We start from the raw sequence: 15,002 nt of genomic DNA, 5'->3' as shown, positions 1-15,002 counted from the left end.
GGAGAAACGTAGGTATTCCCTGAGCTTTGTTTTAACTGTACCACTTTTGCTAGTACCACTTTAAAAACACCCCATAAATATTACAGTCATATCCTATCTTATTCAATCGAACAAAATATAGTTGGCCCCACTTTCGCTCAAGTCATGGCTGATTCCACGATGAACAGTTTCCTTCTAGAGACCCTTCGGTGTTTTGAAGAGGTCTATCCTTACCGTCCTTCCATGTCGACTGTCTACCGGTGGACTACCGCAGACAGGTGTTGAACTTGTCTACCTTCCGGAGCGTGCGCGTGCTGTTATGTAGGATGTCCTCGATGGCGCACAACCACATACTTTTGACACTTTTCTCAGGTCTGGAATACACCTGCCGATGAACAAAGAATACATTTGTTTTATTTGTAATTTGTCATCAGGTACCTCGCAAAATTATTTTTTACAACATTAACATTTTATCATGATGTCCAGCATTGTCAGCTTTCCCCATGAATTTGTTTACGAATCTGACTCATTTGTAGCAGTTTTCATCGACCACCACTTGCTTCCGGGGAAGGAATACATTGTGAGGAACCCTGATATATGGTTGATTGTAAACTTGTGTGTGAAATGGCAAACCACTCCATTAATCGTTCCAAGAAAGTCGTTTGTGTGTTTCATTCCACGTAACGACACGACCCTCAGTCATGGGAATACATGAAGAAGATGACTTATAAGCTGTCACATTTTCAAACCATATCCCTTCATGTTTAACATCGTGCTGCAACTGCAATATGCACGTGCATTATTGATTTGACTACGATTTATGTAGTGTTAACTCCAATAAGTATGGCAAACACCATTCCAAGTTAACACCTATAAGTAGTTTGTTTTTGCGACGTTTTGTTTTGTGTTTTGTCTACTAACAAGACCCCCATACACATACAAGTCACACAGTGACATACCGCAAGTAAGTACATGTTAGTTAGTTCAATCTAAAGCTGATTTTTTTAGCCGGCTTCAAGTAAAGGAGGTTATGTGGAAGGAAGTATTTGCTGAGAAGTACAGAACTTGTGCGTTAGAAAAATATATTCATCAGCTGTATTACATACAAGGATAAAATGTTGTACATTTTTTTTTTATTTCTCATTCATCCGCTATGATTAAAAAATAAAAAAAAATACTTAGGTAATTTTGGCAAACTAAATGAGCTTATGGGAAATTTTGACGCTGATAATAAAATTATTTCAGCGGATTAGAGAAACCTATATTTATTAACCTTAGTTATAGGTACCTATATAGGTATTCTATTCTTAATTTATCAAAATAAAAACTTCGATAAAGTAGTCAAACATATTGTATATTATACTAAAAATACACCAAGTCATTATCATATTAAAATATACAATTACGTATTTCTAAACAACGTCGAATTCAAAATCCTTTATTCATATAAGGATGATTCCCTTATGAGGTCAATAATATTTGAAATAAAACTAAGTTCTAACCTTAAAACTAAGTAAATATAAAATGATATTAGGTTTCACAATCGCAATAAATATTTATTATTATCTATTTCTATAATTATCTCGAAGATCTCAAGTTGAATTTAAATCGTATTGAAGCGAACAGACATAATGTATCGTGGCTGACTGCGTGGTTTGACGATGGCTTTAGAGGCTCGGCCGCTGAGATCTGGAATTATCTGGATAGGACCAGTAGCGCAGCGGCTGGCAGCGGACACTATACAGCCTACACTGACAACTGTAGTAGAATGAGCCAGTTGGCACAGATAATATTTTTCACGCAAAGATGATTTCATGTTTTATGAAATAAAATATTTCGGAGTTTTTTTAAACAAAATAAGTAGATCCTTACACACATATATTGAATTTGAGGGTTTTCATCATCAAGGTCAAAAATAATCACAACTAGTTTTCTGACAGCGGAATGAAAAAATGAAAATGTAGTCATGTGTACAAAGAGGTACTCACTACCGCTTGTGTATATATGTTAACCAAAGTCGCTGCAAGACCCACAACACTGTGGTGTTAGAGATACTAAACTACCTAAATAGCCTCTGACTCAATTGTATTCATCGCTCAACAGATTTCTCTTATTCTTTCACTTATAAATCAATCAAAAGATACTCCTCACAATTGACTATAACATAACAAGGAAAATATAAAATTTGTATGTAGGGATATGGACTATGTTTGTCTGAAATAAATATGTTTCAGTTTTATTTAATATGACCATATAGGTACTACATCACAGTATAAATAAGTATCGTCTGTCACTGTCAATATTTATTGTTATCTGTACTTATTTACCTATGTTACCTACACGTGTTTTTGTTATTTCAGGCTACAACACGGCTACAGTAAGCTTCCTATATTAGGTTTGCCACGGTCATATTCGCCTTATAAAGTAGATGTAAAATAAAAAGTCGCACCTCAAATTCTTAGTAATCCATGTACTGTCAGTTTATTCTGTTATAACTAACTACTGTTCTAACTAAACGGAACACAGAGAAACGACTGATTAGCAAAACTAAGATCGGCTGCACGCCCAGCCGAAATGATAAAGGGTAAACGGTAAACTTAGATCTAGGCGAACATAGCAGGCTACGACATACTTACGGTCTCGGTTACCCAAACCGAGACCGACTGCACCGAAATGTAGCCACACTTTAGAAGTCACATGTCAACAACTTTTCAAAAATAGTGTGATAAAGAATATTTTAGACTTTCCACTTTGTGTTTTTCATAAGGTGATTTTCTATCGTTATTTGGAACTATATTTTTTGGACTAAACAAACATTGTTGGTTGGTTTGGCTGATGAACCCCGAAAAGGAAGAAAGAACACTCTTAAATGTAGCCCCGGATGAACTTGGCAGGGTGCCATGCCATAGTTTAGTATTAGTACAGGCGGGTCGACAGCGGAGGCCGATAATATTGTTTGTTTACACGGCCCGGCCCGCGGCCCCGAGCCTTGCCCACCGCTCGCTAGTCCTAGTGGAATTGTGTTCATGAAAATTTCTCGTTTTGATCCATGTGCTGAAAAGTTTGTCTGTACATTTAAATTTACAACAAAAAAATAATTTATAATGTGAGAAACAATAATAACAGTATTTGTAACTAATTAAGCCGCGCCGTTTGCAACATATAGGGTAGGTATGTATTATTATTTTTTAAACTGGAACAGCGTGTGTCTTACTCTAACGAACCATATAAACTACAAGAGATATTGAAATGATGCTTTTGCAAAAGTGGTTTAGACTGATAAGCATTGTCTATTGAAGTATACAAATTAAATAACTGGAACATCTGCTGTGGAACACAAAGAGACCAGCTACACAATAATATGTATATTATAGAAATGACGTCTTAGCAAAAATTGACCAGTCTTTACTGATGAGGTATGAAAATCGAAGTATTTTCATCATTTGATGTGGAATTCAGTCAAACAAACCGGTACACTATACTTAACGGCAAAAGTTGTTTAACGTAATAAGTAATTTTACTTATTTCGTAGTTTAGGATTATCATTACTCTAAATTATGTTATACAATCTTATGTCCAATCTAAATTTCGATGACGACGGATCATATAAATATGTTTAATAAAATCCGTCTAACAGGTTTGACATAACTAAGTAACATTCGTCCTCACTTTCGTATTTATATTTCACTGCATCCCTATAGAGCTAACGATCTTGCATAATGTACCTTTCTAATGGTGAAAGAATTTTTGAAATTTGGTTTTGGAGATTACCCCCCTCAAACATACAAACTCACAAACGCTTACCTCTTTATAATAATAATATACTTATGGTAAAGATAATAATATATAATGAAATGGGAATGCCATAAACGGTGCATGTACAATAGGTACAAGCACATAAATCAGTAAGGTCATCGGAAAACTCCTATTATCAGGATTTAAAATATTAGACCTTGGCCATCTGACTGCGAATATTATTTTTATGTTCGTGCAATGGGTGGTTCTCAGAGCGTTTCGACCATATGTTTCGACCGAGCTGTCATTACGATCCGTCAATTTTCTTGAGAAAGGAATCATTTCCAAAATCAATCAAACTTAGGTCACACAAGCTACGTTTTCTAAATTAACTTAAAGTTTGCGTGAAAAGCACGATACTCAATAACCAGCTTGTGGAGAGAAAAACGCTTCAGGTTTATTATATTCGCCTAGATGCTTTTGTACAATTTGTAATGGCGCCAGAACTAGAACAGGATAAATGTCTACTACATAAATCGCTTGCCAGGGTCTTTTCCTTTTCCATATTGCGTGGAAGACATGTCTTCAAGTCGTCCCTGACACAAACAAAACAAGAATGATGCGATCTTGATGATACTTTTTCTTGACGTTACAATGCATTACTTACTAATATAAGATTTGAAATATAGAAAAAATATTTTTGCAGTATGTAAAATATTTCCGTAATACTATTCAATGATTTCTATAGGTACGAGTACATAAGGTAAAAAAAACACCGATAAATAATTTATCTTTGACAGAAATAATTATTTTTCATAACAAAAAATATCACATTTACGGCACCCTCGGTGCGCGAGTCCTACTCTCACTTGATCATTTTTTTTTGTACAGACTGGAAGTATTTAGCTGGAGGACTGGAGATCCGAAGCTGCGATTAGCTAATAACACGCAAAGGTGAAATCTAAAAAAGTTAATAATCAATAATCGTTAATTGTCAATAAAAGTCTATAAAAGTCAAGATCAAGATGCTACTAAAGAACACATCAACTATGATAGGTAACAATAACATTCCCGAAGAGGGTTGTCGTCAGACAGGCGGCTGGTTATGAAATCATAGCCAAATCTTCACTTGAATGGTAAATGTTTACGCAAACCATTGGCTCTGAGGCGCCACATCTTTAAATGTAACACGCGAAGACGACAGAGAGAGGGAGACTATATTATAAAAGAAACAAAATTAAAGATAATTACATTTTTCTGTTTACCCTGGCAACAGGTGACCTGTTGCCGCCGAGGGCGGGCGCCGCCCTCTGTGCACGGAGCCGCGGCGAGCGGCACGTTTAAGAAAGCGAGCTCTTATGTATTTAATTTTTAATAATTCTTGGCTCTAATATGTATTATTATTATGTGTATTTGTTGCTGAGGTCAAAGTTGTTTGAGTGCAACCTACTCATGAAATTAATTATATTTTATTTTGGTTGTAACTAAAACTAATTTATAAAAGTTGTTTAATCAGGGGTTTATCAATTGTTCAGAGGACAATAACAATTATAAAACTAAAATGAACAATATTGTATTACCTTCATTAACTATGTAGATGTGTAAGTAATTTTTTGATCCTTAGTTCCAGTTTAAGTCATAGTTTTGTGGAATAAGAACTCGATAGTGATAATAAATAAATTTCAATTACATAAATGCTCTTAATGCCTGAAACGAACCTTTAAGTATTTCTACTTGGAGCAGTTGCGTACAAATGTAATTACTAAGTCTCCTCACAATATAAACTACTTCACACATCAGCATTTCCTCTAACTACATTTAATTTAAGAGATAATTTGATATCCAAGGCGATATGACGTTTACATATGAGTAATACAAGTAAATATTTACATTACTCTTTCTATCATTTCATATAGCAATTGATTGAAACAGAACTAACATAATATATTCTTATAAATTATAAACTGCATGATTTATTAATGGAGGATGTTTATCAAGTTTGAATATTAGGATTATTTTTAGGAAGAAATGTATTCTTGGTATGATTCCGATTTCCGATGACTTTGTAACTGTATATAATAACGTTTCGCAGCGAGACCTTATAGTTTGTCTTGATATTATACTAGTCTCAGATCTCAAACTGACTAACTTAACTGGCTTTTGCCCGTGGCTTCGCCCGCGTGAATTTAATTTCTTAGAAGTAATGAAGTAAAATCTCAGTCATTATTACTGTAAGACTGGTAAATATCTAAGATTCAAATTAGTATTTATCTCATCTTTAGTTCAATTTGCCATTTCCTAACTTCTAAATCCCTAACTACAAACGTAAATCTATTACGTGTCTCAATAATAAGAAAGTTTCATACAAACTTACACTCCTTATTTCTCCCCATTCGGGATAAAAAGTAGTAGTATATTCTAATATATACCACAATCTATCCATAATTTGTGCCGAATTTCATTCAGATCCGTTCAGTAGATTTTGTGTGATGCGCGTACAAACATCACAGGCAGACAAAAAATTGTTTTGGCTTCCAGCGACCCTAAATATTCCTCTCCAATTTTTTTTCTTAAATATCTCCTATGTAGTTTATAATTTATAAACTTTATACTAGTTAAGTCTAAGTTTATTGCAATTGTTATAAATTATATGAATTTAGATAATATGCTAATGGGGCAAGGAACTCGGGCCCGATTGTTGATGGAGATTTAACATTCGACGTACGTCGACGCACGTTGATATCAAAACCTATCGAAAACAACACGCTACGACGTCAACGCAGCGGAGCATTGGAGCCGGGCTCTATAAGAGCGTTTTCACATTATCCGATCCGATATCGGTGTCGGACAACGATAACAGACAGCCGATAGCCGATACCATATGCTGTTTTCACATATTTCCGACAAAATCGTTCCGATTCGGCCATTTGCTCTATAGCTTCATGCGGGCAAGTCGTCATGCAGACTGTAATAGAAAACTTTATTTGCTGTATTTGTTATATTTGAGACGCAAAAAAAATCTGTCCAAAGAAAGTGTTGGATACAACCCGTTGTGGAAGCCAGATATTCAGAGGGTGCGTTTTATACTCTTTTTAGCAAGCTACAAAACGCACCTAGAAAGTTTTTTTAATTACTTTCATATGAGTGAATCCACATTTGATTATTTGCTGATTCGATCATCTCGCAAGAGTATCAAGAAACAAGACACACATTTTAGAATGGCTATAAGGCCTAAAGAAATCGGGCTCTGCGCACACAGAGACAATTTTTAGAAACACGTATAGCACACTTACAAACAATATAGTCTGACAGGTCACGGGCATCCGTTGGTGCCGTCAACACATCGTGTCGGCTACGATATCCGATATCGGGCCGGACAATATGGAAGACGATACATATTTCATACATTTTACGACAACGATATCGGATCGGATACCTAATGTGAAAACGCTCTAAGGGTAAACAATTAAATGATCCTTTTATTAATAAATCCGAGGTGTCACTCAATGATATTAATTCATGTTTTATCTGTGGTTTTTATTATCTATTTATCTAAAACAACTGGGTAATAAAGATAAACAGCGTCTGTAACAGGTATGTGTCACATCAACCTAAGTACATCAAAATATGTCGATATCTAATGGATAAGGAATAGATGTGGGATAGACTTCTACAGAAGCAACCATCTCACTTAGCTGTCTGTTGCGGTCTATTGTAAATACTCAGGATCCGACCTTCAATTCAAAGCCGGATGTAAAGGTTGAATTATCGTTTACCTATTTCCAATCTTTTTTCCTTTTGTTTTTTCTGGTCACGCGCATCTTTTTTCGTGCACTGTAACTATATAATTTCCTTTACATTTTTTTAAATTTTTTCTTAGCATACCAAATTTTTTAAACTAGAAAATAAAATAAAAATGTTCATTTAAAATTTTTTTACAGTGTTCATGGAGTCATTTAAAAAATAAACCTCATTCAAGAGAATGAGTTTTTTTTATGACTTTATTTACCGGTACATAACTCATAAGTAGGTAGGTACATAAGTACTGGTATATTAAAAAGACAATGGGCAGCATTAAAACAATTTCACAGATCTTTTCATGACGTGCTATAAGTAGCTACTTGAGATTAATTAAAGTGCATTGTCACTTTGTGATACAACAACATACATAAATTATATATTTTGTTACCATATATGTATATATATAGTTGTATAACTACTAAACTTCGCCTAGTTCAGCTCAATAAGTGCAACTGCTGAAAACAAAGATTATATTCATCAGAATGCAATGCAGGAAAGATAATCGACCAATCCTAGTCACATCCAGATTAATTTTACTTTACCTTCTAACCGCCGGATGTTATGTTCCTACGAAAAAAGTGCTCGTAGCGCCAGATAGGTACATATTTTTATATTCCATGAAAATGCATGCATGCGTGCATTTCTTGCACCTCTTTCCTAAAATTAAAAGATATTAACAACTGAGGCGCTTAGGGTAAAATTATAGATTAAATGAATGCGTCTGGAGCATTATTTTTTATGACAATTGGGACTATTATATACTTATTGTATACTTTATTATTTTATATACTTATTGATTTCTTATATTATTACTTATTGATTTTTAACGGCTTCTTTTTTGCATGTCAATTGCAAAACTGAAAACACTACTTTCTTGCAAGAACTATTTCTGAGCCGAGCCACTTCGATGGCTTCGTCAGAAGATGTCATCACGTCACCCCGAGTAACATGTATAAGAACACTCGGGACAGCCGAGCATATGATTGTTTACGTTTACGGTGTGGTTTAGAAATTGTGTTCACAAGTGTCAGATAGGGCTATATAGGTAACTAGCAACCAATTTCAGACAGATTTTTATTATACCTATTTTATCAGAAAGTGGTGAAACTGGCCCTTGAGAATCTAGGCTTAAAAGTAGTCATCGAGACGTCTGCCATGTCCTTAAATGTTATCTCAACAAGCATAATCGTATAATACCTCTGAAAAGATATCTTATTTATTTATTTATTTTCTGAACGCGAACGTAACATATAACGTATTTGTGAAAATACAATTTTATGTTTTGTTAACATTTTTTTACTTAAAACTTTTGCAAAAGAAGCAGGTAATATTTAACTATGATGCTTTACATTCAGATTTAAAACTAAAAATGGTGACACGTCCAATTTGGATCACGCTGGAATATAGAAATTCCTTCCACTTCCCGTTGTTTCACTAATATCCACTCGCAGTTGCACACAGCCTTTTCAGTACAAGTAGTTACTAAGATTTGGTGCAGACTTCGTAGACATATTTATTTATTAATATTATTATGTGATTTATTAATTCAGTAATTATTGAAGAAGATGAGTCTCTTCAATATACTTAATCAAATAGTATATATTTTTTCTGTTTTTATTAATTTATTGATTCATGCTCTGCTCATCAAAGGAAGGAAAATATCTAACAATATTCACAATTGACTACACAATTATTTCCTAGGTTTGGTGGTGTCGGTATTTCTACTCAATGGTTTTCCTTTTCTTTTTTCCACAAAAATACGTATATGTATCACTCACACAGTTGCTTTTCTGAGGGTCGTGGTCATTAAGTGAAAACACACACAACGGCTTTCTTTGGATTGGTTTGCCATTGCTTTATTTTATACCTTTCGGTCCACAGGCAAAGAACCGGAAAAGTCCTTAATCACTGGACCTCCGCCGCTTCAAGCTCCTATAGATGCAACATGCATTAAGAAAGACAAGAAGAGTATATATGCTTTTATTTATAGGTTCGATAGCTTTTTTTACTTGGTTTCCTTCACCTACTTACATAGTGTCTCAGCTCTAACCCTATCACTAATCGAAGTAAATAGCGTAACAGATCGAGAAAACTGTCTATCCTACATACTATTTTTTGCAGTTTAGTTGAAAGATAAATTCAAATGTCGATTGGATAGTAAAAATTCTAATTTTTTGTAATATGTTAGCTAAAACTATACTTAGGTAGATATTTTCTGATAAAACGTAGGCACTTCAAAATTCAAAATCGACTAGTAAAATGTTTTTAGTAGATTTGAAAGTGATTGCATTTAAATCTCAATTAAAATTAAATCTCAATTAGAATACACTACGTAGAAATGTATATTAAATGGAAATTGTAAAAATAATTTAAGAATTAAGAAATCTGAGACAATTCAGTTTTAGATGTTACTGGCAAAATAATTTCACTTACCTCGTCAAACAAGTTTCACAACACTTCAGACATTGTCCCACGATCACAGAGGTAAGTAATTACTAGTGTGTATTTAAAGTTTAGTAAAAATTTTGAAACGTTTCACGAATCACACGGTATTTGGTTTTCGTTCGACGTGCGTTAATTCGCAGAGCGCGGCTACGTGTGGCGGTGGAGCCTGCTACACTACTTGTGGTGCTAACTTGGAGCGCCCTTACAACTCCACCGAATGATGAAAACAGTTAATTACTTCAATTATTTCCAGTGTAGGCGAGATTTCAGCTGGTTTCAGCGCGCCTTCGACGTCGGCCATTAAGGCCCGCTCGAAAAGCGTTTATTTTTAGTAAATCCGAATATTATTTATGTTGGAGCAAATAGTAGTGAATCGGCCATAAAATAAACATTGTTTTGTTAGATGAGACTGCGATGCTGCTGTAAAAGCTTTTATAAACCCTATTTTTTATAACAAGTAACATGTTTACGTAGAATGCGGGCCACGGTATTTCAATTTGGGATATTAAAAACCTCCAATTCTTCTTGTATATAGTTTTTGTAGCTAACGTTTCGGGCGATGTTACATTCGGCGTGGTTACATAAATTAAAAATTGCAAGTCGATCTTAGACACTAGTAGTAAAAGAAAGATTTTTTAATGCATGTTTTTAAAATTATTATCCTGATCGTAGGTCATGTATCATACTTAGGCGACATTCCATTTTTTTACATTCGTAATAGGTTAATATTACGAATGTAAAAAATCCTATTATAGTAATATTATATTTTCTCATGAAACCGTGTAGTAAATACCTACTAATTGCTAGTCTACAGTCGCTGGGCGGGCGGCCCGCCCTACATAAATGAAGCAAGGGCAAGTATGCTATCCTTATATATTTTGTTTAATAAATACGTTACACAGACAGACATTTCTAAACTAGATAAAAAATTAATAATGTTAACTTGGGTTGTTCCAACAAATTTTGTCGTACTGAAAACACATATTAAAGCTGTGCTGTATCCATCTCTATGGAGGCTGGGGCCTAGGGCGGCAGATTTAAATGATGAGGATAATAGTATAAGGTAACAGGATAATAATAGGGAAGGTACGATTATAATAAACGTACCTAGCCTAGGTACCGTACCGTATTCTAAAATCGTTTATAAACTTTGAAATTCGTTCGATCGCTTTCGGATGTTGCGTCCGGCGATCGGAATGTTTCGATCACGAAGTTTCAAATCGAACGAATTGAGTGACTCATACGCACTTCCCATTCTGAATTGATTTCCATGCTTTGCGATAAATAGGTATTCTTGTCAAAGTCTAGCCGATTCTTTTCAGTCTAAGTTAGAACGCGGATTTGAGCCAAAACTCCTGATTATTTTACTCCACCACCCTCCATTACAAGTTAGGCAGGCGCAATTCGTCTAGAATTAAATGTCTTTCTCACGTCTATCTTTAATCTTTTTGAGTTGTAATTTAAGTTTAATGTCCATTACTGGTTTGGACTATTCCATGCATTAAATAATGCGCAAAAGATCCTTTCAGAATCTTTTCCATCCTTTTTCAGGGCTTTAAATAAACCTTGATACCTATGTAACATAGAAGTAGTTGGTATATATGGTAGTAAATAAGTAATTTGCTGTATTACATATTTGTCACACTAATTAAAAGTGAGTGATCAAAATCCCCACTCCCTCCCAGCTATTTAAGAGGCGGCCGTGGGCACTCATAGCCTGAATGAACCGGCGTTTCGATGATGGCTTTTTAATTAATTCGTGTTGAAGCCTGAAAAATGTTATGCTTGTGTCATCGTGAAGATATGTGAATGCTTGTTTCCGTGGATAGAATTCCTCCACGCTCGTTGGCAAGTCTGTTTGTAAAGACTGTTAAAATACAATAATGCACTGTTTACGTGGACGAAGTAGCGGGCTAGGCTTTATTCAGATAGGTTATTTTTTAAAACAAATTCAATTTTAGGCGTTACTCCAAATTCGTCATCCAAACTGTCGGCGGTTTTGTGTGTATGTTATATATCCATAGGAGCCACGATACAAGCTTAGTGCTTACAGTGGAATATAGTTGTTGAGTGCCGGCCAATTTGAAAATTCATTTCTTACTTAGTCACATCCTTTCCGTTACGGAAAACAGAAAACGTGATCTCCGTCAATATTGTTGTTTCCTTGCTAATTTTATTATTATAATCAAATAATAAATAACAGTTAATAGATAATAAGGAACTAGGTAGGGCGATCTCGGCGCCAATCTATATTGAACAGTGATGATGTAATCACTAATCACATTCAAAGATTATTTGCTTGTGACTCTCCTCAAATTATAACGAATTCTTAGAACGACAAACAAAGTTTCCCAATATCGGGTTACTTAAGTAATTTGTAAGTCCTTTTAGAGAATTGGGTGTGAAACCGTAAAAGGGACGAGGCAACTCTTGGCGACGACGGCGGCAACTGGCAGCAACCAGCTTGCGCCGGTTACCACTGGTTTCTAATGATGTGATGTGGGCGATGTGGCTGCGTGAATGCACTTCCATTATTCCGACTGTACGACACACGCGATTCAGAGGAGGTTGAATTACAACTTCTTGAGATGTATGATTAATAGGTACCTACCTATCCTAATATTGTAAATGCAAAAGAACCTAAGTTTTTTGTTTATTTATCAAGTACAACCAATCTTCTTTCAGTGTTACATACATGTAGGTACCTACCTAGGTACCTATTGAGAAGTAGGAAATTTTAATCCCGAAAAATAACTGTTAGGTACCGTGTGAAACTTTTTGCCTGGCGAAGCCGCGGCCCAGAATTTCATAAATATAAATAGATAATAATAATGTTAATAGAAATTTAAAAACTCAAAATTTTCAAGTTTTTACTTATTTTTATGTAAGTAGGCCTACCTAATTAAAAGCTCAATGTTCATCTGAGATGTTCATTCATTCGTGTCATCTTGAGTTCGGCGAGTGTGTGTGTAGCCATCATTGTCAGATAAATTTATCTATATTCTGATTAGGGAGTATTACTGCACATTTATCCCGCCAGAGTACAGCACCGTATATTAGGTACACAAAAGCTTTGCCGCCTTTTGCTATGTCGATTAACACGTTTATTTTAGAGTACTTTATTATTCCTTTCATTATGTAAGCATTCGTTTGTGAAAATATACGGGTGCCGAAATATTGGGAAAAATCGTTTTCCATAAGATAAAAAACTTCGATAACTATGGGAAACCCCACACGCTGAAAATTTTTCGAACCAGTAAATAGTCAAAAATATGCTCGGAACACTTCACACGTGAAGGCTTATTAAAATATGGACTTCATACAGGTAGGATCTTCAGTCAAAACAAATGGTGTGCGAGTCAAAAAAATCAAGTTTATCACTACTGTTTACAAAATAATGCAGAACATAACCTAAATTGGTGTTATTATTTTCAGAACCAGTTAACCGTCCTTCAGTTTTCTCATGGTCTAAAACTGAAGTCGTAAAAGTGTACTCAAAGGCGACAAAAAAATGCTAAACGTGAACTAAAAATCATATATGTGTCGTCGTATATGAAGTTAACCCTATAGACGGTTCTTTATGTTTATATTTTTGATTTGAATAGTTTTTGGATGGAAGTGGTTAATTGATTATGTTGAAGAAGTGGTGGTCGAAAATAATATACATATCCCAATCCCACAAAATATAGTCCAATGTGATATCAAAAGTGTTCAAAAATTATAATAAAGTTAGGTATTGTTTTACAATGGACAACAATTATAATCATTTAGCAAAATCGTCGTGTTTAAACACAACTTTAACTTTGTGTTCGGAAAGTCTATTCAATAATCCACTAAATCCTTCCTTTTCCCTTTAAACTGGGTAGAGGAAGCAAAAAATTTGGGAGTGGTTCTGGATAGCCAGCTACGGTTCGAAAACCATGTACTTAATGTCGTCAGAAGCTGCTTCTTTCGTCTTAGGGTGCTTTATAAATATACCACCGCCAATTAGACTCTGTGCCACAATAAATTCATTCAAGCAACAATTAAAGTCTCATTTATTAAATATCCAAAAACGGAACAATCCAACAAGTCGCCGGTAACTGTCGTTGTTTCGAAATCCTTAATTAACGGACCATTACTGTATTTATTGCTTTAACTGTATATATTGTATTACCTAGCGTTTGTAGAATCAAATAAACAGTTTATTTATTTAACTATCTACTTATCTAGTATCGTAGTATCCCAGTATATATTTCACTAGGTACATATTTTAAGCACTATATTACTGCACTCATGTTTCGCACCAGCATCTACTTAGTAGTAAAGTCTCCAACTAAAATTCAGTGTATTGCTCCTAAAGTAATAACATCACTGAGTTGTGGCCTGTTTAGATTACTGCAGCACACACACCCATAATCAGTTTTTGGGCTTACCCACGTTTTGTTTTTTTTTATCTTAATTTTCTTTTTTGGTTATTGTGTGTGTGTGTCTGTAGTTTTAATAAACTTATTTCTATTCTATTCTAAACTCGTAAATCTGCAACAATATTGAAAATTGGCGCTTTTTGCCTCCATTGGCAATGTTAGTGTACTTTAGTTGTACCAGTAGCGCCATCTGCGCTGAGCTTTGCGTAATATGCCCTATTCGGATATTTTGCTCCGAGGACCACCCACACCTACCTACAATAAGTTTGCTAGTACTGTCACTAGGTCTGGTTAGCATGGATTTAGTAAGTACTTCGGTCGGAGTACCTACTAATTCCATGGTGGTTAGAGACCACAGCACAACAGCTAGAGCTAGAGTTGGTGACGGACTGTCGAACACAAAGAGAACAGTCTCTTTCAATCATTTTTCCCTGTTGTAGTGTATATCTCACACATGGTTAGGATTTACTATTTACCAAATAAACCATGCAGCAAACAGGTGCAGGTGTTTACCCGAAGGAGGCCCATGCAGTGAATAAATTTTAATTTTTTTCAATCAGATATTTTGACTATTGGAATATTTTTTTCAATAATAACATTGTTAATAGTTTAATCTATTAATTTTAAGTGGTAATG

At 34.8% G+C, this 15,002-nt stretch overlaps 1 protein-coding gene and 1 long non-coding RNA gene across 2 annotated transcripts in view; one reads left to right on the top strand and one right to left on the bottom strand.

Annotated features, from left to right (window-relative positions):
* Positions 1-10,157, bottom strand: part of NKCC (sodium potassium chloride cotransporter) — a 28,065-nt gene extending 17,908 nt beyond the window's left edge. Inside the window, exons 1-2 of the mRNA XM_053756127.2 lie at positions 9,949-10,157; positions 214-364 (exon numbers count right to left, since the gene is read on the bottom strand). Coding sequence (XP_053612102.1) covers positions 214-224 — 11 coding nt within the window. The 5' untranslated portion in view covers positions 225-364; positions 9,949-10,157. The remainder of the gene's footprint in view (positions 1-213; positions 365-9,948) is intronic.
* On the top strand, positions 7,076-14,066 carry LOC128676166 (uncharacterized). Its single transcript, XR_008405369.1, has 3 exons — positions 7,076-7,172; positions 9,397-9,505; positions 13,396-14,066. It is a non-coding gene; the product is annotated as an uncharacterized LOC128676166 (long non-coding RNA).
* The last annotated feature ends 936 nt before the right edge of the window (positions 14,067-15,002 follow it).

This window comes from Plodia interpunctella, chromosome 15, assembly GCF_027563975.2.
Source record: "Plodia interpunctella isolate USDA-ARS_2022_Savannah chromosome 15, ilPloInte3.2, whole genome shotgun sequence".
In the NCBI taxonomy this organism is placed as follows: Eukaryota; Metazoa; Arthropoda; class Insecta; order Lepidoptera; family Pyralidae; genus Plodia; species Plodia interpunctella.
Note: the sequence above shows the minus strand (reverse complement) of the source record. Positions and strands in the feature narration are given on the sequence as shown.